The sequence below is a fragment of the Stegastes partitus genome, unplaced genomic scaffold (assembly GCF_000690725.1).
Source record: "Stegastes partitus isolate 25-593 unplaced genomic scaffold, Stegastes_partitus-1.0.2 Scaffold1014, whole genome shotgun sequence".
Taxonomy (NCBI): domain Eukaryota; kingdom Metazoa; phylum Chordata; class Actinopteri; family Pomacentridae; genus Stegastes; species Stegastes partitus.
In genome coordinates, this window is record NW_007578745.1 from 142,917 (window position 1) to 166,417 (window position 23,501).

The 23,501-nt window shown below is 41.3% G+C and overlaps 1 protein-coding gene across 1 annotated transcript in view; it reads right to left on the reverse strand.

Moving 5' to 3' along the window:
- Positions 1-23,501, reverse strand: part of tnfrsf21 (tumor necrosis factor receptor superfamily, member 21) — a 59,233-nt gene that overhangs the window by 30,321 nt on the left and 5,411 nt on the right. Inside the window, exons 2-3 of the mRNA XM_008294998.1 lie at positions 12,041-12,728; positions 5,106-5,684 (exon numbers count right to left, since the gene is read on the reverse strand). Coding sequence (XP_008293220.1) covers positions 5,106-5,684; positions 12,041-12,728 — 1,267 coding nt within the window. The remainder of the gene's footprint in view (positions 1-5,105; positions 5,685-12,040; positions 12,729-23,501) is intronic.

Here is a 23,501-nt window from a genome sequence, read left to right on the forward strand (position 1 = left end):
CATAGAACCTCAGCGACATTGTTGTGGCACACTCATGTCATAGTTGAAGTTGTCGGATCCTACGCTACAACGGAAAGAGAAAAGGCATAAGGGTAGATTATAGAGGCATTCCTGGAAACGTTTGCACCACTTCGTACCTGCATCGAATTTCTGCAGTGGAAAGCCGTCCTATTATCACCTCATAAATTTAACATCACAAACTTTCTCAATCAATTGTTTATTTACACATCCCACAGACTACATTCCTAAATTCTTCGTGTTTAACTGAAGGCATCCTTTCAGCTCTACTTTGGTCTCCACCAATGCCTGCATCTGCTGCTAAATGCTTCACTTATTTACCAAACTTTGTCTGTGAAATTGATCCAAAACAGTGAAATGGAAGGTCTTTCATACCAAAACAATGAGCTGAAAGACTAAAACTCCATAGATCTGAGCAGAGCTGCAAAATGTGGTGAAGACTTTCTGTTGGATCACCACAAGTAACCACATTCACATTATATGTCGTCTGCTTGAATTATTATAAATATATTAATTCAAGCAGCTTTAATCCTCCTGCAGGTTCTGCATGCTTTTTTCTCATGAGTCTCATTTTTGCTTGTTGTGGGCTCATTTTTCACTGTAACATTACGTCCTAAAAGAACTCAAAAAACATTTTTGTTCTGTATGACAGTTATTGTGCCATAACAAATGAGAAAAGGAAAAAATGTGTTACCATTAATAGAAGAATAAATGCAAGTCAACACACTATATAGATGTTTTACTTCTTACATTTTCAATTCATGTCCATACTTGTCTCCTCCTTGCTCTGAGTAAACACAGCCTGCAGTTCAGCCCAGTTCCATCTCATGTGACTGTTGGTCACAAGTGAGTCAGTGAGTCACAATTTTTTATTTATCCCACAGTCTGTATACTGTAAATTATGTATTTTTGGAATGTGGAAGGGGATTTCAGTGAAATGGCAGGATTTTAAGCTTATTTTTGGTTAACTTTTCCAACAAAGCAGCATGTCAAGGATATATAGTTCCAGGACTGTTAGAAAGATGGAAGTCCACTGATTCTTTCAGTTTTTACAGTTTCTTACTGTGTAAAGGGAGCGTGGCTGTCGGATTGTCTGTTAAACAAAGTTGCAAAGCCACCCAAATCCACCACCTGAAACCTTTTTTCAGACATTATTAGATGATCTAAAGCACCAATTAAGCCACAGAATTGCAGGATTATTTGTGCTGAAAACAAACGTTTTCAGGCAAATGTGATAATAACAGGACTGTCTGCTTACTGGGTCAACCTTTTTAAAATGTTGTTGTGATACCCTACTATTTAATTTGACTGCACCCCGGTTTCAGAGCTTTACGTTTTTCAGATCCTGTGCACCACAGTTGTGGTCCATGGCCCTGGAAAGCCCCATTCAGGCCTGCTGTGAAGGAGTAGCAGATTTCGAAACTCATCTTGAAGCGACCTGTCCAAGGTGTCCCCTGCCTTCGCCCTAAGTCAGCTGGGATAGGCTCCAAAAAATTCACTGCTTTCTTTCTGTTTTTACAGTGTCCACCTCTGATGAATTGTGTCATTTTTGCAGATTTAAAAAATAACATGTCTTTCAAACCGACCAGTGGGTTTCAGGGTTTCAGATGGTTATGAAAAGTTCTTTTGATTAAGCGTGCTAAAATAAGTATGACATGCACTGGCGGCAAACAAGCTTTTGTTTGCACGCTATCATATCTGACGTCAGAGAACTCTTCTCGTACTTACTTTACGTGTCTCTTCACCTCCATACCTCTCTTTATCAGGCATCTTAAGTGTGTGGGCTCGCAGGGGCTGCTAGGTAACGGCAGGGAAACCCCCCGGTGTGGTTAGACAACAATAGTACAACACTTCCTGTGTTAAACCTACAACGCATGCACAGAAACTCCTGCACAATCTCGCTCTCCCTCTTCAATTCCGTCTCTCTATATATCTCTTTGTCGCCCTGTAAGAGACCCTATTGACCCACTAATGTGCTTTGCCAACCAAACAACAACCCTGATGCAGCTGAAACCAGATTATTCCAGTTCTCTGTGGTCAGTCTCTGAGGGAGCAGAAAGAGGGTGTCGGGTGGCTCAGCCTCATCACCGCACACAGACAGACACACAAACACACACGTCTGTATGGCTATTTCTGTGAGGACAGCCCACTGACATAATGCATCCTCACTCTAACCATCACAACTACATGACTGACCGCGACCTTTACCCTTAACAAAACCCAAACCCAAATCTAAGCTTAGCTCTAAAACCAACCCTAAAGTAGCCTTTCAAAGCAGTGTGAAAAGTGAAGACAACCAACATTTTGTATGCTCAGGCACACAGGGACTTCTGAGTGTCTCGGGCAGGAGGTGTCCCATGAGTTTGGGTCTCTAGCTCATTGTCAGTATGAAATGGAGAGCTCAGCTGTGGGGAAAAGTGTTCCCTACCTGTTGACAGCTACAGTGTCACCAGACGGGAGGAAAGACAAGCTGTATGTGTGTGTGTGTGCATTGCTGATGTAACACCAACAGCATCATTGATAGGTGATAGGAAACATAAAGTATGGACAAGGAAAGTAATAAAATGAATTGACTGTATTAGAATCCATACAGATGAGGAGTCCTGAAACACCTGTGGGAAAAATAATCTGGGAAACATGTAAGAAAGTGAGATAATGAGTAGATATTTCAGATTAGAAGCATCTTTGGGCTGTGGTTCTACAACAATTATGACGGCTGCATCTGAAATCATCCACTTATTTCCTACTCCAGTTCTATTGACTACTATATATTGACTGATGCAGGGAGCTCCTCTGCAGAAGTAAACTTTCAGACACGATTTGAGTCTCGGCGCTATTAATTACATCGCTGCTGACGCTCAGTTGAGACGTATCAGGTCAGTGCAGGTTATGGTAGTGATCCAACTTGTATTGTTGTGATAAATTGATATTATACTCAGCGTATTTTCCAAAATTTATAAATGAAAATTCTCTGTTTTAATGCATCACTCTGCCTCCACTGACCATACAGTTACCAATTCTTATTAACTTTAATAATAATTAAGTCATGGATTTGTCTTGTGTCTGTTGTCATTTTAAAAAGCTACACAAATCTGAGGAAATGCCACCAATCTTCAGGTAGCTCTCCATCCATCTGCAATTCTACTACTTTCTCAGTGCACCGCAATTGTAGCTTAACATTCGGACAGCACTTCAAAATTGCAAACCCACTATATAGCTCAGTAGTGACTGATTCCGGACACAGCTGAGGTCTTTTACCAGCTGGTTACTGGAAATTCTCCATGCTGGTGCTCCACTACCAGCATGGGGCATAAAAGACATACAATGGGGAGGGAGGTCACTTCCACTGAGACTAAAAACAAGACAAAGCCTGACAGTAACTGATGTATTTGACATGCTGTGCCCAATCAGGAAAAATCAGGCGTACATCATGAATTGTACGCCTGATCAAATTATTTTTAGCAAAAGTGGCCAAATCTGCACTAACATTCAGCATGTGACCTATACTCGAGCCCCCTACCAAGTTGTATTAAATAGAGTTTGGTAGTTTTTGTGTAATCCTGCTGACAGACAGACACTGACTGATCACAAACCTCCACCTCTGCTCCCACCTTGGCAGACGAAAAGGAAGGCAACCTTGAGTTGGGGGTGTAAATAGCAGTAGAGACACCATCAAGCAATAAAGGCAGGCAGGCTTACAAGTGAGAACAGGAACGAGACAAGAAATGGAATGAGGAGCGAATGAAGGCGACAGGCAAGAGACGAAATATTGTGGGTGTTGGAGGTGGATGGTGACAGCAGGGTGGTACTACTAACAGGGTCATGTCCTTCCTTGTGTAACCAGCACCCGGCACACCATGTGCTCTGGGGTAGAATTGATTGGATCAGACACCAACAGCAGTTCGATCAGCAGATGGTTCTACATGCATAGCTCAGGACCAGAACTAATGCATGTCATGACATCAGACTGGAACATCCTGTGTTCAGAAAAGTGTCACTGACCTGCCATGTTAGCTGCAGATGTACAGCAGATAGAGAAACTAGCCTTGAGATTATAAAAACACCACTGCAAGGCTGTTTCTCTGATTGTATGTAAACTTTGATGGAGCTTTAAAGGCAGTTCGATCATGGACATTTTACATAATGAGTTTTGGTACAGATGGTTGCTTATAGAAAAAACAGACAATTCCAGTAAGACGTGGTGCTTCCAGCTCTCTTTCTTATCAGTGTCTGTGGGTCGATTATATTGCTGTTTGTTATGGTGTCTAATTTGAAACTGTATCAGAGGTAAGGAAGTTCAATTTGTGCACATATTTAGCCGTACAGTCAGAAGGAAATGCCATTTTTGTGCATCCATATAATTTACTTCCACTTTACTATGGTGAAAGATATGTTGGTTTATTTTGAGTTGTTACTTATTTATTAAGTATAATTGTTGCTATTTAGTAAGCAAGCTATGTAAGACGATAGCATATCCATTCTTCATCCTGCTTACTATTGACATTGTGTTCTATCCAGAGAAGTGGCCTTTCCTGAACCCAACACCAATAACTGACCTATCAGGTGAGTAGAAAACATGATTCTTTTACTGTAAATGTGAACCCTTTTTGATATTTCAAAACCTTAATGATTATCAAAGTACCACTGGTTTAAATCATTGTTTCACTTTTGACTGCCTGTTTGTTGACTTTTCCAATCAAATCTATGTTGGTGCTGTCAAAAGGAAAAAAACCTTCTCTATAGTGGATAGCAGAATGATGTCACTGCATTTAAAAACAACCATTTAATTACAATCTTTTGGAACACGACTTTAAAATGGCTTGATGAGGAGAAGATGTGAATCGCATTGCTTTTCCAGCCACCACATCGTAAACCAACTGAACATCTATGGGAGATCTTACAACCATGTGTCTTATTAGCGCCAAACTCCACAAACTCCAAGTGAAATTTTATGTTTTGTTTTGTTTTTTTTAAATTAAATGCTATTCGTACCCCAGGAAAGTTTTGTCCTTCAGCTGTGATGTCTCACCCACCTCCAAGTTCAAGGAGAATCCAAGATGCTGAAATCAAATATGCAGCAGGCTTACCTTGTCCATTGGAGTAGTAGATCCACTTCTCTCTGGCTTGTGTCAGTGGGGCAGATGGTTTCTTCTGAATCGCCTTCTCCATGATGCTGCTGGGGTCTTGCATCGGGCCTTTCTTCAGCACCCGGGAGCTCCGTTTTATGCTACACACCACGATCACCACCAGCACCAGTAAGAGCAGCAGCACGATCATCCAGGGCAGGTGCTCGTTGATGTCAAATTGATCGTGGGTGCTCGGCCTTGGGGACCCCCTGCGAGTGGGCCTGTAGTAAGTGGAGACGCCACCTCCGCTCCCCTGCCCGGCCACCTTACTGATACCTGTTTCAACCCTGACCACCTCTGCACCCGCCAGCCCCTCCATTGCCCGTTTGTTGGGTCCTGGCATAGGGTCAGAGTTGGGTTGCCCCCGCTGTTGCTTATGCTCCATCGGCTGTTTGAGAGCTGGGGGCGGTGGAGTCCATGGTGGGTCGCTATTGGGTGAGGTGGGAGTGCCAGGATGGCTAAGCAGTAGCCCCTCTACTCTGTGGGCTCCCCCACCCAGGGTTTGCCTCAGCTGAATGGCTGCTGACTCCCTGTGAGTACCTGTGATAAGAGACAGAGTGAAAAATAGAGACAAAGATAGAGCAAGAAGAAGAAGAGAGATGAGAGAGAATAAGGAGAGCAAAGATAGCACAGAAGTAAGAGGTGAGAAACAACAGGGAGACAGAGAGAGCGGGAATTAAATTCACTCACTTGGGAGATTTGCTTAACCCAGACAATGAAAACAGAAGGCATCACTGGAGGGAATCCTAACACTTTAATCCATGCAAGCAATCTGCCGTGCAAACAGAGGAAGGAGTAACCTCCCTCTCCTGCTCTCCCTTATCGCTGCTGTCCTCCTCCATTCTTGGGTGAGCAGTGTACTCATAACTGGAGCCAATCCAGTTCTGTGGCTCTGAAGGTGGTAACACTGTTGATATTTAAAAATATGAGAACAATCCTTACACAAAAACATTGCGTAAGTAACCAACTGCTTGAATTTAGTTTAAAAGAATTGTGACTCGAGAGATACGTAGTGATCCATTTTACATTTTTTGGCAAAGGGACATAGATCAAGTCACAGTAGATTTCACCTTTGAATCTTTGGACACAAGTGAAGTGTTTTCTAAGATAAGACATGAAGAAAGCATGTTGAGAGAAAATGCTGGAGATACAGTAGAGAGGGATTCTGCTGTCACCATCTTAACAGTACCTGAATTCACCTTTCTTAATTATGCATAACCTTCAGCCTCAATACGATGTAAACAGGTGAGTTGTATAAAGATCCATCCCCTGTAGAGCTGTAATGAACAGGGATTTTACTTATAGAGACCAAAACCCATTTTTGCACCAGGTTGTAAACACGTTGTAAAGCTGGACATTTTAACATTGTCATCTATAGGGACTGACTCACTTTCGGAGCATGGTGGCCATTCAAGGAATTGCTATTTTTGATTTTTTTCAGCCCCGGAGGTTGCAGCTTGATCTGCACAACTAGAAAAGGCCAAATTCCTACAGCCAGACAACTAAGTTAAAGCCTCACCAAACAGCAAAGCTTATGGGATGCTTTGAGACAAGAAGTGGTGAGTACCTACCACAGTGATCAGAGGACGCACAAGCCATGAACCAGCAACAGGAACAAGTCTGATCCACGGCGGCTCAAACTCGCATTTTACAGGACTTAGGGGATCTGCTGCTAATGTCTTGGCGCCAGATACCACAGAACACATTTAGAGTCCATGCCTCAGCAGTTTAGATTAAGTGGGAATAGTCATAACGTTTGGCTCATTGGTTGAGCTGGTTGGGTTTTATTTCAAGGTAAATCAAAATTAGAGTGGCAGCACTGCTAACAGATAAATGGACGCCCATACCACACATCTCAGTGCTGCTCAAAGCAAATTGTAAACCAAAAACCAAAAGATTTTCATGACTCTGACATGGGTACCCCGAGGGATTGTGTCCCATTATAAACTGTGGACACAGCAGACTTGAGTGACTTCAGTGTATTTGCATCACTCAACAAGTGAATCATCTGTGAAAGCGTGGCTTATTTATTTCCTCGACTGCAAACACGTCATTAATCTCACTCTCCTCCTCCTGCTGCTTTGTTCAGGCCCAGCTGTGCTCCACCTCGTAATCTCGCTGCAGATGAGCTCTGAATTGCTCATCCCACAGTCGGCCCTTTGATCAAGCTTAAGTGGACAAATCTAATCAGGCTTTAATTGGAGGAATGTTTTTGAAAAAAAAAAAACAATTTAAATAGAGAGAGGATTGGTCAGACGCTCTTACAAACAAACAAATCTCAGTAATCTGTTGCAACGGGAAAGGACAATTAGGATTATGGGCACCGCGACAGTGTTTTTCACACAAGGGACCTAACTACTCAATATTAGTGTGTAATTTCCCTCTATTGATTATCAGTGTGAGCGCTAACAGCTCCCCTGTGTGCTGCTGCTAATGGGATTGGTGTTATATAATCATAAACGGGCTGCTAAATGTTTTTTAGGATTGTCACCTGGATGGGTGTAAATCCCTCTCATCCTCTTATCAGCAGACAGGTACACAGATGCAAGTCTAATCCCCCAAATTAATGCTGATGTTTTGGCTGGTGTCAAGAACTATTGAACACATGCAGTCACGTTTTTAGCGAGGTGCACACGACTTTCAGGACACCTTCTGGCAACCGCAACAGAAGCTACCTCTGTGGAACAATGAGTGTTAATGGTCTAGTTTAGCGTCTTTATCCTATATATTGTAACAAAAGTTCAAAATAGGAGGGACACCAAACACATGAGTCCATCTAAACTTCAATCTTCCAATTTGGTGGCTCTTTGTTGATATGAATACCATTACAACATGGCATGAAAGGAAGGTGCAGATTGTAAATGATGAAGCTTCCCTAAGATATATAATGCATACTAATATGTTGTTGTTGGATTGAAGCCTGTAAGATATTGAAGTTGAGTCAAAGTCTGTTTTTATTAGCCATGATAACAACAAGGCCCTAGAAATTTTATTATGACAATATTTATTGGAGAATTGCCATTAAGTATAGTACAGAAAGTTATAGACCCCTACAGTCAAAATTCACCTTGTCCGATACTTGAGCAAATACCAACAGTCACTGACTGACATTCCAATCATCTGCCTTGTCTTTAGCACTAATTAGCAAAAGTAAAATGTCAACCCACTTATCTTGAACCATAAACATGATGACCATTACCAGCATTAAATTTAAAGCACCACTGAGAGCACAGCAGTAAACTATGGCCTGATCAGTACATCGGTTGACAGATATTGTCGTCCCATATCGGTCTATGTCCAACATGAAGACTTCTTTTTTTTTCCTTTTGCGAAACAAACAATGTAGAAAAAGATGTTTTGGGTCATTTAGAAATAGTTTGTTCACCAGAGCAGCTCCAACCACATTATGTCTCAGCACTGCCTGCAGTACATGTAGCAGAGCACATATGTGGCGTGTAGCCAAGCGATGTCTAATTAGTTCATGACATACTTTGCTGGAAAGTTAAAAAAAAAACAAAAAAAAAACAATAATGCCATGAGTATCCCTTCCTAATAAAACTTCAATATACTGTATGAATATATATGAAAAGGACCAAATCTGGAATCGGTCTGGCTATGATTTCTAATATAACCTGATAGTCACATGGCATGGACCGCTGATTTCAACATGATCAGAACAAACTCATCAATTTCAGTGAACTGCCCCCAATCCCCATTTCTTTAGTAGTCCTGAACACTACAGCAGGTCATCATAGTAAATATATAATATATACTTGTAAAACAATAAAATAATAAAAAATGATCTTGGATTATCATGAGTTCTTGGTAAACACTGAAAGGAAATTAACAAATTGTTTTCTAATCCTTTATCAAGATAAAAAAATGAGCATAGTTTGGAGTAAACCACTTTCTGCCAGCTTTGCTCATTGATTTCCAGATGCAGGCATCTGCTTTTCCTACATCTAGTTTATATGGATTCTAACATTTAAAGCAAATTCTCGACCAGACCCTCATGGTTGCTATGAGATCTGTGATGTAACTTCAACTCCTTTGTGCATGTTGAATTACATAAAGTCATAATGAGTGCAGGTTGGCTTTTACAACTGCTGTTCCCATCGTATTGAGACACTTTAGTACATGTGCATTACAGCTCATTCTGTGCTTTTGTGTCGTCCCAGACTGAGGTGGTCCCTCCCACCCCTACGCCCCTTTACACTGATGGTAAAAGACAGGTGAAAAATAACAGCCATGGGTCCGTAACACCTCCCCACCCGTCCACCCCCGCAGGTCCTCTTACAGCGCAGACTGGGTCAAATTAACTGGCTGAGAGGCCATCGATCCCCACGCCAACACAAACAGCAGTGACAGTGTTATAGGTGTGGGAGGGGGGTCTCCGTGGGGAGGAGGGAGACGACAACTGTGGACGGCTGATTCTGAGAAATGACCGGCGGACTGACTGACGTAGAAACGGCGAAAGAGATGACGAGGGAGGAGAGACAAAAGGGGAAAAGGGAAGGAGGGATTTTTCACATCCTCTCTTGATAAAGGATGGTGATGGAGGAAGACAGAAACACCCCATAACTCCTCCTGTCCACAAATAGCAGCATTCCTGAGATAGGGAGCAGCCACCAGTTTGTTTCCATGCCTACAGATGTCCTTTCTCTTTGGGGATTCCCACAGGGGGGGAAAAAAAAAACGTGTGGGTCATTTATGTAATGATGCTGCAACAACAACTTGAGAAATAATAGAAGAGGTGTAAAGGGCTTTTACATTGTGTTGCAAAATTCTTTAAGAAGAACCAGAAAGCCAAAGAAGTCTCCTTTAAGAGTAAAAGAGTCATTCCACTTTAATTCACCAATTATAAATAAAGTTCATGCCTGACCATCTTATATTTGTCTGACTTTTTGGACGTGATTGCTTGTGTTGCAGCTTTTTATACAATTATTTGAAGCACTATGAGTTGAAAAACTCATTTTGCTTTCAGCCCAGTAACAATATTATATACGTCTTCCAGTTGGGAACACTTTCAAAGTGCTTTCCTCTGATATACCTGCTCAATGACCGTCCTAATATTGGCCATGAATGCAAAAAAAACAACTGACCAAACCTACCAAACCAAACAAAAAAATAAAATCCAATCTAATCTAACCTAAAAAAAAAAAGGTCATTTCAATCTGGCACCATACTCTACGTTTTACTTTTTAAGGTTGTTTCTGTGATGGTGCGAAATTCCCTCCAAACAAAGCAACTGAAGAGTTAAAACTGCCAAGGACAGAGAAGTTTGTGTTATTCAGCAGATAAGGAAAATGTAGGATTATTTGGGGTTTTATTGTAAAGAGCCGATTTAGAGTCTGTATTTGGTGGTTTTATTTGTACTTTCCTGTGGTTGGTACCAATCAGAAAAGAAAAGAAAATCCGCCTCTTAGGGTGAAACAAAAAGGTTTTATGGTTAGTGGAATATTGGAGGACACAGAAACACTGACATGTTTTGACTAGAGTTGCACCACTTGTTGTAGACCACATGCACATATCAATGAGCCTACAACATGTCTAGGTACATTATGTCTCAAGTCATGGCACGTTAATGGTTTCTCCATAGATTGGCGTGAAGAAAACAACACAAAAACAGCCATGACCCTACCTTGTTTGAGCATTTTACCTCAAGAACTAATGTCACCTATGATCCCAAATGTTACACATTGTCAACTCAACTATTATTCACCACTTCACCCCTACATCACCAAAATCTGTCACACTGAAGATGGTCAGGTGTGGGACATTCAGTGAATCGAGGTGGAATGACTCAAAAGTTCTATACTGTAGACAGTGTAAGAAAAATTTGATCAAGCAGTAGGATATGGAGTAAATTCATGATTGAAGATGAATGAAGCCACATCAAGGCGAAATGAGCCAAGCAGCTACCACACGGGCACAAATGTCTTATAAAGTGCATCCCATTTTCTTTTTTTCTTTCCCCACATTTGCAATACGACTGTGAGCGTATTGCCACCGAAAAACTAAAAACAGATCAATTTTGTGTTTTAACGTGAATAATTTATTGCTATAACAAGATGTTATGTTATAGCAAGATATTTTCAGACATATAAACTTATCACATTGTATATAACAATACACTATTTAACTTGTTACAACACTGTGACGTGATAACTTGTACTGTAATAAATCCATGTACAGATAAACTCAGGAAAACTGATCATTTACGTGATTTGATTAAGTTCTGCTTTATGCCCGGGTTGAGAAATGGCAATAATCTGGTGTCATTAAGCAGGATAGATGATATCAGGATAAGTCATGTATCAGTGGAGCGTCTGATGCCCTCCAGCAGATTAATGAGAAATATTACCTCCAGAGGGTCAGACTCGTTTTTTTTCTCACGTACAGCCCGCTTGCCTTTTAGAATCCCTTTTAATGTATGCATACTTATCACTATATCACCCACCGTGTTTAATAAAAGCAGAATGTCACACCCAAGGCGTGAAGAAGAAGTCGATCAAATTGTGTAAATGAGGAGTATTCTTCAATGTAACCGTTCTCCGTCCCCTGTTTTCTCATTTAAACATGAGTTTCACATTAGAAGTTATCGCGCTATAACATGAGGAATTTTGTGTTGTAGCATGGTGAGTTTGTATGTCTTAATAATGTGAGGCTATCTTGTTATAACATGAATGCTGTAAGTATGAAAAACATCTTCCAATAACAAACTGTTATAACATGATACTGATCTGTTTTTTTTTTTTACCTGGTGTGACAGAAACATACTGCAAAAGTGTAATAGAAGCAAAGTAAAGCTATTTTATAAGCAATAAGACATTGAAATAAAATAAAACATAGCATACACAACTATATAGAAAATAACATGGACCCCCTAGTCTCACCTTTATGTGCGTGTCCAGTCAGTGATGCTGGAGTGGTTGCACCATGCCAGGGTTTCTCTACGGGCACAGTCGGTGAAGGGGTTGTGGAGGCAGGCGAGGGTGCTGTAGAAGGTGGTCCACAGACATTATCTGTCTCTCTAGTCCCCGCCGCGAGCAGCACCATCCCCTGAGCTTGGCAGTCCGTGTGATTTCGGCACCTCAGTGCACTCGACACCACGTCTGAAAAGGTCCCCTTGGTGCACGGCTTGCAGAGCACGTCCTCCGTTTCGCTGCCGCGCTTTTTCACCCTGGTCCCCGGAGGGCACAGCGAGTGGGGTTTACACTCAGCGCCATCGTCCCCCGACAGGAAGCTGTTGGGGGGACACGTGCAGACCCGGTCCTGCGTGGCCGTGCAGGGCGCTTTCTCGACGAACCCGGCGGGACACGGAGCCCGGCAGCGATGGCACTGCTCGACGCCGTTCTCCCGCCGTGTGAAGGTGCCCTCGGGACAGGGGCTGCACTCCCTCACGGCCGTCGGAGAGCAGTGGACGGAGACGTAGGTTCCCGCCGGACACTTGTCGCAGACCAGCTGGGTGCCCGAGTCTCGGTCGGTGTGCTGATAGTGGCGGGGAGAGAGGACGGGCTGATCGTCTGGGCTGGTGGTGGTCAAAACCCGGGCTGAGATGTCAGCCACCACTGTACATAAGAGCTGAGAGGAGAGGAGACAGCAGCCATTAGGACAAACACCAAAAGTTTTTAAAGATATTCATTTTTAATTAAGGATTTATAAGATCACGAATTAAGGCCCACGAAGCATGAAATCATCAATTTTAAGTGAGTAGCTCTTACGCATTCAGGCAAATCCGACACCACTTTCAGATTTGTCACTGCTTAATTTGGCCTGAAACCTTCCTGAACATTCAAGAAGACATGAGTGTACCGTGTGTCCTGTTACACCTCATGTTGTCATTTGTCATCCTGATGTATGACGCTGCTTCGGTGAGAAGGCTCCCATTAAAACCAGTATCACTTTACTTACTCACTCCCCTGACTCATCCCATCCCTCTTACGTTGAGAGTCAGACGGTGGGCTATCATTTTATAGACAGTTTCAAAGATGCACTATAAGCCTCCTTTGTGTGTTTTGCTTCCTCTGGCTCCCCTCTCACCTCTGCTGGGAAGCTGACAGCTCACTGGCTTCAGGGGAATCACCCACACATGTCTAGGTTTACACACACAGCGCAGTAATACCAGGCAATGCTAAAGGAGTCACAGTACTTTACAATTTCCTACTTTAACACAACTAGTTTACAGTCTTTATCAAGCATAAGATTATTATGTGGTCATAACATCTGTCAACGTGCTCATTTGTTGGTAATAAAGAACAAACTGGGGGGGCGCTCAGCTTTGTATGGCTACAGTTACTGACTTTAAAGAGATCTGGGGATGTTTTAGTTGATGCCTCTAACAGATTCAAATGTGTGTTTTACTGTAGTTATGAGAACTGGAGCGTATATGATGAGGCCAACAGAATTACCACAACAACCGACAAATGCTGAGTCACTGCTGTAACATTATCAATAGTGAACCAGCCACAACCACTTGGTGGTTGTGAATACAGAGATAAAGTATGTATTGAAAGATGCAATATGAAAGATTAACATTCAAAAATCAAATAAAACTTTGAACAGATGTTGGCATGTGCGCTTGGTTCCTTCTTAGAATATGCTTTGTCATGTTAGCCATTCCAAAGTCCCAAAATCGGAAACGGCATGGAGTCGGTGCAAGGAAATGTACAGTTTTTCCCCAAATCACTCTGCTCCCTCCTCTTATCAAATCTTTTTTCAACTTTTTTATGTATGTTATAGCTTGTTTTGCTGAGTTTTAGAAAGACCACAGTATCAAGAAAATAGCCACAGAAAACCACACATCGAAATGTATTGATACAGTTTGTGTTGCCAGCTGTGGCGCGAAATGTCCCCTTTAAATTGTCCTCACAGGATCAGCGACATCACCTTATTTCAGCTTGACTAAAAGCTAAATTACAAAGAACCAGTCAGAACCACGGATCGAATGCTACAGTGACCCACTATCGCCTCTTCAGGTAGAAAATGGTATTACAGCGGGACAGATTAGCTGGTTAGTATGCTAATTGAATTTCCCTTCTGGGATAAATAAAGTATTTTTCATTTCATTTCATTTCATAACTACAGTAGATATCTCTGCAACACAATACCCACCGTCTTTGGCATAACATCAAAGCTGTTATTTCCTTGCAATCTGTTGACAGCCTTTGTTCATTTGAACAAGAACTGACATATAGTGCCTTTTGGATACTTCATTGTATTGTTACAGCATATTCATAGTATTTTGTTATTCTGGTTTTTAGACGTTAAAAGTAAGAAAATCCCAGAATGAGGCGTTCTTCAAACATAGCGGGTGGTTAGCAAAGATGAAAGAAATATGTTGGTTTAAAATAAAAATGTGCTTTTTTTTATAGTGAAAATCAGAGCACTTTGATATTCTTTGGACTGAAAACCAATAATAAGGACGTCTATTAATAAGAAAAATCATCATTTTGTTTTATTTTCATTTATTATTTTTGAGAAAAGTGATGAAGAAATGCTGTAATTCTACTCAAAGTATCATATTCATTTGCTCTTATTGTATTTTTTCTTATATATATAGTAAGTAAATCTTAGTCTGTGGGTTTGTTTCCAGGATAATAGTCCAGAGATGTGGTGACGGGAATGAAAACGAGCTTTGGCAGAGACTTCTCCTGTGCCAGGGTGAAAGATGCCTGAAATGCCATCTGGGATGTCCCATAATAATTAGTATTTATTTGCTATTTCTCATTTAGTTTGACACCTTTTACATGTTCCATGATACTCAGCAATAAAACCGTGTCCCTGTGCTCAATTTGGAGTAGCAACAGGGGGATGGTGTTTTATTGCATATCAGTGAACCTGTTAGAATTTGTCTGACCTTTCGTGCTACAGTGCATCTCCCACACATTAACGCTCTCTCTAGCAAATGGGAAGGAAAAACTGAAAATGTAGAGTGATTCGGAGTGATTCAAGGTTAACTTTCTTTCACCTTCCAAGTTTAGCTCACAGCCATTCAACTAGTTTTCAAGACGTGCTGTTGGAAATCAAAGTGCTTATAATTGTTCTGTGCTGCTACACTTGAAGGGAGAGTGAAGAGATGGCCTTCATCAGAGTGAAGGAGACAAATGATCTCATTTAAGGACTGATTTTTTCAGACAGCCTCTCCAGTGTTGTGTTGGTTTGGGGATGCAATTTTTGATTATTTGTTTAACTGATAATCGGCAGTCTTTTCAGCCAGCAATCGATTATGCAAAATGAAGTCAGTGGACGTCATTCTGCGTCCTGATGAAACTGTTTTGAACACAGTCACATAACATAAGCTGTTTTATGTAGACAATCAACCACCAGTCCACACTTCTGTTCACCTACAGCACAAGAGCTCTAGCTGGTGGGCATTAAGTGTCACAGGAGACTTTCTCATGGTGGCACCTTACTAGTTAAACGTCCATGTTGCTCTCTGTTTGCCAACACAGAACTGCTGGTAGTCTAAGCAACCTCTGTTCACTACAGTGTTAAACAGTAAGAGGTTCCTCCTGGTGGTGCAACCAGGTACTACAACTAATGCACAATACATTTCCTGACATGCATGTCCTTCGTCTTCTATCTCATCAGTTAATATAACTTTGATCAGCTAAATTATTAGGAGCAATTCATTGATTAACAATTAATCATGAACTTCCCTGGTTTGTGTGCATAAAAGATTAGAATAGCTGAGTAACAAATGAAGAACTAGAGGGTGGTGTAGGTCTCAAATCACTGCATGTAATAGTTAGACAACCCCTTTCAGTAAGTTAAAAAGAATGGTCATAGCATGCGACAGCCCTTATTTAGAAGGGGTATCCATTATGAGACACCGGCTTCCTGCTGTAGGAGCAAGACACCCAAACTGAAGCAGACTTGTGGTCATCACTTCTAATTGAAGTGTTTGTGTGTCTCTTTGTAGTAGTTCCGTGACTCTTTGTTGTTGTTTCACAACTCTTTGTGGTCATGTTCCATCTATCTGTGTTAGTCAGGGGCCATGAACCAAGTCAGTGCCTGGTAGGTCTATTCAGTAATGGACAGAGCATAAATCCCCCCTAACAGCTCTTCTCTTTTGTACATGCACATGTAGATCCAACTTATAGTCTTCCACAGTACAAGTTTGACACTGTGATTATCTAACGCAAAGTCACAAAACCAAACTACTATGTAGTCTGGTGGCTGGCACAAGTGTTACACAGCCTGGAGAATTTAAAAAAAAAAAAAACCTGCAACTTGGTGCAGCATCAGTCACTATAGTGTCACAACAGGGTGAAAAACGAAATATGAACACTTCCAGCGACACACAGTAAGAGACAGAGATAAACACCGCCAGAGATGGAGGCAGTACTGAGGATGTGCGTGCAAAAATGTGTGTTTGAGTGTGTTCTCCCCTGCAGAGTGTGTGCACTCAAACAAAATGCAAGCGGAGATTAGCGGCCCCGTATGTGTGTGTGCAGAAAAAACAGGGCTGGTGGGTTTGAAGTGATGCACTGAGGGGAGAATTTAGCTGATGACGCATGTGAATGTTTGTCAACCGTGAGCTAAGATCCTAATCTTCAAGTGAACCAGAAGCATCCGTTCAGAGTTGTGGCAAATGTAGCAGCAGTGCATCAAATAAAGCAGTCTGGGGCCCAGGAACAGACATACAGAGGATGTTTTGATGTAGTTTAGTAGTCAAAGAAAGACTAATTTTATCATTCCGGTTAATAAGGATAAAGCTGCCCATTCTTCTCCGTTGCCCTTTCACCGTACCACCCATTCGCTTCTTTGTTTTCAGTCCCAGAACCTCCTCCATAAACATCAGAGCGTGTACTCGACATGCGGCCCTGTTGCGTCAGTAATATCAATGCGTTCATTCACATCCACGTTCAAAGTGAAGAACGCTGGTAGGAAGCGCGCGCAGCAGTAAATGGGAACATTCTGCTTGTTACGGGACACAATGGTTTGGTTCCCCCCGTGGCTCCTTCTGCTTGTTTGAGGAATTTTATTATTGAAACAGCACGCCACGGACATTATCATAATTGAGGTGTATCGCTCGATGCCGGTATTAAAACGAGAGCTTTCTGATGTAGCTTTTTCATGCCGGTACCCATGGTGTTGATGTTGTTTTGTCAGGGAGCAGCAGGCTCATTAAAAAAGTACCAGGCATCTCCAAATCGGGTAAACACTGTGATGGATCATTCCGGAGCCTGAAAGATGTTTGTGTCAACAGAAGAACCGTCGCAGGGTCGTCCCACCTGAAACAGAGACTTACCCAAACTGAATGATGGTACGCCAAGTGACATCGGGCAAGACTGTAATTGTAAAAGATATTTGAATTCCCAATGTTATTATTAATAATAATAATAATAATAATAATAATAATACAGTAACTACACAGTAACAGAAGGAGTGCTGTGGCCAACAGTGACTGTGATGGTCGCAAGTGACGCTAACGACACTGTTAAAAATTGATGTTTTGTTTTTTATTTCATACATTTTCTGTTTTGTTAAATCATAGATCACAACAAGTAAAAATCACAGAATAAAATAAATGTAAATTTACATGTTAACCTAAAAAACAGGCTAAAATTTAATGTCTACATCTAAAATCTGTATTTTTATACTAATAATAATTTGTTCTTTTACAGTATTTGACCCGACAATTGTATTTTTTTCTTTGTCTTTACGGTATTTAAATCAGCAACCATTATCATCATTTTACAGATTTTCTGCCATTATTTGACTGAAAAATTATGTATGGCAAAGATTGAAAAAAGTAAATATCTAAAAAAATCTCAGGAAAACAAAAATGAAATAGTACGACTAAAAATAATATTAATAATAATAAAACTAACATTACACAGCTAGACTGTATTTAAATCAGCTAAAAATATGAGTATTTTAGAGATATTTTTCATTATTTTCACAGTTTTTTTTTCAATAGTTTTTGAACATTATACTAGTTTTTCTTGGACCCTTGCTGCAAGTATACCAAGGTTGCTTTTTTTTTTTTTTGCAGATTTTTTTTTTTTTGCATCCACCAAAGTTGTCCACACAGATTGAAAGGGCAAATTTAAATAAATAATATTAAACCACCTATTTTAACTGAGAAATGATATATATTCCCCTATATGTGACAGCCTAAAGTACACTTTTTAGTTTTTTTAGTTTTTTTTCATGTGAACTGGTTTGATTCATGACAACAGATAACATTCATCACTGACTTCTGGTCAAACTAAAGACAGAAGCTGATTTGCAGTTTCCTGATCACCAGTTTGACATACATTTAACATAAACTGACGAAGTTTATGAGCTAATGTTAGCTATAGTTAGCATGAAACCCACTCTACATGACCTATGTTTTATTATTAATCCATCCTGTCAGTACCTGAAGTCACAGCTATTCACCGTCATTTGACACGATGACTTTATACGCAGGTCTGATTTATGTGATTTACTGGTGAGTCTTGGTCACTGAGTTAACATCATTCTGTGAGTCCCTCGCTGGCTTGTGATAAAGCTGTTAGAGGAAGCAGACTGACTTCACATGACCCGACTCTGTCTGCAGCTTCGGTTTTAAGCCAATGAAGATAATTACTGCGACGGCTGCTATTCAGCATGTTAGAGAAGATTCGCAGCAATACAGGCTCACATTCGCTTCTTTGTGTGTCTTTCTGTGGTCAACATTCTCTTTAAGCATCTCTTCCACCCCACCCCACCCCCTTCCTGCATTGAGATGCAGACCAACAGAGTTACATTTCCTGTTTGCCATTAAGAAAATGCACTGCCAACAAAGACACAAAAAGCAGAAGAGGAAACAAAGTGCAGTGCTGGCACTTTGTCAGTACTAACACACACACACACACGGCGGACCAACACCGTCTGGAGCTTCTACACAGACACCTCTGCAGATCAGTGATGCATGATTCCAGCTCTTCTGTTATTACGCCAAGTCTCCCCTGTCTTCCCGCACTGCCCGTAAACTACTTCATCTGCCTGCTGCACAGCCAATCAAAGAGCACACACATGCTGATCGGACAAAAACTTAGCCATCATTATTCCTGTTCACTTCCAGCTCCGTGTGCACTGCGGTCCCTGTCGCTGCTCGCTTTGCTGTTGGTCCACGCACCCACAACTAGTACGAACTGGTGCAGCAACAAGGATGGAAACCCTCTGAAGCTTCCCCAAACTGTATTTATTTTTTTTAGAATGCACAACCAAAACTTTACTTTCCCCACTTCACTCTACAAATGAAGATCAGGTTACTCGTCATAATTAGATGTTTGTATAATGTTCTCTGTGGCTCGTTGTAGAAACTGACCCTGTTGGTGTCACAGCGATTCCATCGGGCTCACCTTAGGCGTCAGAGGCTTCAAGTTTAGAGAAACAGAAACATAACACTGGAAGTGTGGTGTAGGACGGACATCGGTAAGTACCCCGAAGAAACAATCCATTGTATGAAATGTAATACCCAAAATTCATCCCGCGTTTTGTGTCATATTGGAGTTTTCATAACTACGAGTCATGCTTAATAAAAGACAGTAAAATTAAGCACAACTCGTGGAAACTGTTGGCTTTTTTGACATATGTGGGCCTCATTCATACAGTATCTACAAATAAAGGCGATACACTAGAACACCATTGGAAAAAAATAGCTTTCTCAACCATTTATTCAACAAAAAAATCAGCAGATGTAATTTTCCTTTGTGGAAAAAGTAAGTTCCTCAAAGCTAGCGCTGCCGTCTTCAGCAGAAATAACTTCTTGTAGGTGTTTATTGTGGACCATCTCTGACATTCTTCTACGCATTCCTTTAGCTGCAAAAAGTTTAAGGGTTGTCTTGCATAAACTTTCCATTTTCAAATCCGCTCGCAAGATTTCAATAGGATTCCAATCTCAGCTTTGACTTGGTCTTTCCATAACCCTCTACATCTACGAGGCCCACTTCTGAGCAGGAGTTCTTGCAGTACCTTCAACTTGTCTTTATTATGATGCAGAACTTATAGTTGAATCATTGACCGCAAGCTGCCCACTTCCATCAGAATACTTCACAGTTGCTATGAGGTTCTTCTCAACAAACACAGCAAGCTCATTAATCCAAACAGTCCTCTCTTTGCCTGTATGTTCACTGGCCAACTGCCCTCATGTTCTTTCTCAATAGTAAAGGTTCTGTCTGGGCATGCCTCCCATGCAGGTGGAATCAGTGCAAGCTCCTACACCAACAGCTTCTGTGAACAAACTTGGGGTGTTCCCGGGGACTTCAGCATCTGCTCTTTGACTGAAATTGCTGAGGTGGCCAGTTTTGAGACAAATTGGCAGAGTTTTGAAATCTGCACCACCTTTGCCACAAGACCCACGGGAGCTCTTCAGATCCTGGCATTACAACCCTGTCTCCTCAAAATTATGTCCCTACAAAACTAAACTGCGCTCTCAAATACACTTAGGAGAGAGCAGAATTTTGTGAAGACTGGGTTGGGCTTCGTGATACGAAACCTTTTAATTGGCAAGAGAACACCAGACCCTGGATATCTGAGGTTTAAATAAAACAGGTTTCATGTGCCTTTCCCTGAGGAGGTTCATGTCAAGCATTGATTTTATGGATTTCAAGGGATGATAAATGGGACTAATCTGTCTGTTCATTTAATTAAATTATAAAAAATGACATCAAAATGTCAGATTTATTTGTCATTTCTTTGAATACCGTCTTTATTGTATATATCTGTAAGGACTGTTTCAAAAATGAGGATGTGCTGTTCAAATATGTTGCTAAAGTTAACAGCATTCATGTGACCTATTTTTTTCACTTGACTGTCAATCAAATTGGCAAATAATATAGAACAAATATGGATACTTCCCATGAGCCAAAATCCATTGCTGATTGTAATTAAACTGATATTTAATGAATATAATGTTGAATTTATATAGATTTTTAAGCATACACGTACACGTTACCTCATCTCAAGGTGATTTAAAATCTAATAATCTATCAGCTTCTGATCTAGTATCATTTAAACACACGTGTTTAAATGTACTGTATATGTGCAGTTATTAGATTCTAGTTATTTTGTTATTTTGCTACATTATGACTGCCAGACTGCTGAACCTTCAGCTGATTCCTCTGTGAGCAGAGGACAAAGCAGAGGGCGAAGGCAGAGATCTGAGGGTGGAGTCGGCGTTGAGGCAGCTCTTGTTTACATCATATAAGCAACAGTGTGGCACCACTGCACCACCACTGCAGAGCAGGTTCCTGTTAAACACACCCACCCCACACACACACACACACACACACAAACACACACACACACACAGAGTACGCTCAATGAAAAAAACACCTCTCAACCCCCCGACTTGGTGACTCCCAGAGCAGAGCACCCTGTAATTCTACCTCCACCGGCAGCTACTGTGTAGGCCTCCCAGCGACACGCCCAGCCTCGCAGTCTGCTCGCAGGCATCCGAGCAGAAGCAGAGCCGATAGGTCGGATCTCTGGTAGGTGACAGATGACTGAACCTGAACCACCTCTTTTCACTTCCCTGTTCTTGTCATGAAGCAGTCAGTCGTCTGAACATTTCTGGCATGTGATGAGCTGCCACGGCTGGAAGCAAAACCAATCACATGGTGGTTGTTTTCTGTGGCACAGAGCTGCACGCTCACTGCATGTGTGTGTTTGTAAAATAAGATAGAATCTGTTAGAGGAATGGAGACGGTATGTTACGCAGCAGGGAACTAGGGAGTATTTATAGAGGGGGTTTTTTCATATGCATCACATTTTTCAACATCAGTGCATTGCTGATGTCATATCACGGCCGTGTGACTGTGCAAAACATCCATCATGTCTCCTGTTTGTTTATGACGGGGACTTACACGATCTTGGACATACTTTTTAACCACATATGTCCAAATTTATATTCATTAAATTAGAACAATGCCCCCAAAAATCTAATATTCGTGGAAAAATATTTGTATTCAGAGGAAGAAGCTGCACTGGTTTCAGCTGACATATAGTGATCATGAACTGAGGGTGTGGACTTTGAAAGATGGGAGCGTTTGCCAGGCAGCGAGACTCCACTGGAAGATTCTATCACATTGCATTATGGGAAATGTATTAGGAGCTTGGACTATCTTAGCTTCTGCTGCTTCTATTTTGGCCACTCTTTAATCTAATCTTCCTCTTTCAAGCCCAGAAACACCACAGCAGCACAATAGTAAATCACTGGAATAACCCTTTAGGATGGGTTTGTCTTTCCTTCATAGGCTGCTGTTTGGGTCCTGCTGCTGCTGTTTTGCTATAAAATTAAACCACATTTCCTGTAAAAACCCTTCCTCCAGCAGTGGGAGAGCTGTTTATTTGTTCAAAGTTGTTGTATTTGTCTTTTCTAAAGAGGATGCTGGAAATCCTTTACGAGTGAATGTTGTTGTGCAACTTGCTGCAAACTCATGAGTATTCATTGTTATATATTTAGTGCATATATTTAGGGTCCAAGCACTACAGTGCATAGGACTCTGTTGTAACCCTTGTCATCATTTTTGTACCGGCTTTTGAAATGCGATGTTGAGGGCCTAAGCATGCACGAAAATGCACCCAAATCGCCACACACATCAGGACTGGCGAAAATTTTGATATTTTAAGGGAGTTGGACATGTCAATGCCAAAATGGCTCCACAGTACACCTTGAAAATTTCAATGGAGTCTTATTGGAAGCACGTTTGACCTAGAGCTACGCAACTTGGTAGGTATATGGAGGAGGTCAGGACGAACAAAAAAGTCAGTGACAACCATACCCTAAACCCAACAGGAAGTCCGCCATTTTGGATTGTTCATTTGTCTGACCTGAGCTAACTCCTCCTAGGGGGTAAGTCACAGAGCGCTGAAATGTGGGTAGCATGTAGAATACGCCTTGAAGGTACAATTTTATCAAAATCATCTGCAAAAGTCAAAGGGCGTGGCCACGGCGGCCCTCTGATTTTTGATCCTTCGCCATGAAACAGGAAGTACTGTGTAACTACCCTGTACATCAGGGGTGTCCAATTCTGGTCCTCAAGGGCCACAATCCTGCATGTTTTAGATGTTTCCCTCTTCCAACACACCTGATTCAAATGATCAGGATCGTTATCAGGCTTCTGCAGGGCTTGATGATGAGCTGATCATTTGATTCAGGTGTGCTCCTTTGTTGTCAAACAGCTGCTCAAAAAGGAAATTTCAAGATTTGTTGAGTTTGTCTCTGTAATATAATATTGTAAAGTTTTTAACTTACAACGTGAAGTGCCTTTAGATGTTGTGAATAAAAATCTATTTAATGTTTAAATACAATACACAGGACTTTCATTCCATGCCGAACCCTATTCAGGACTTTCATACCTAGAAGGTGTTTCGGGG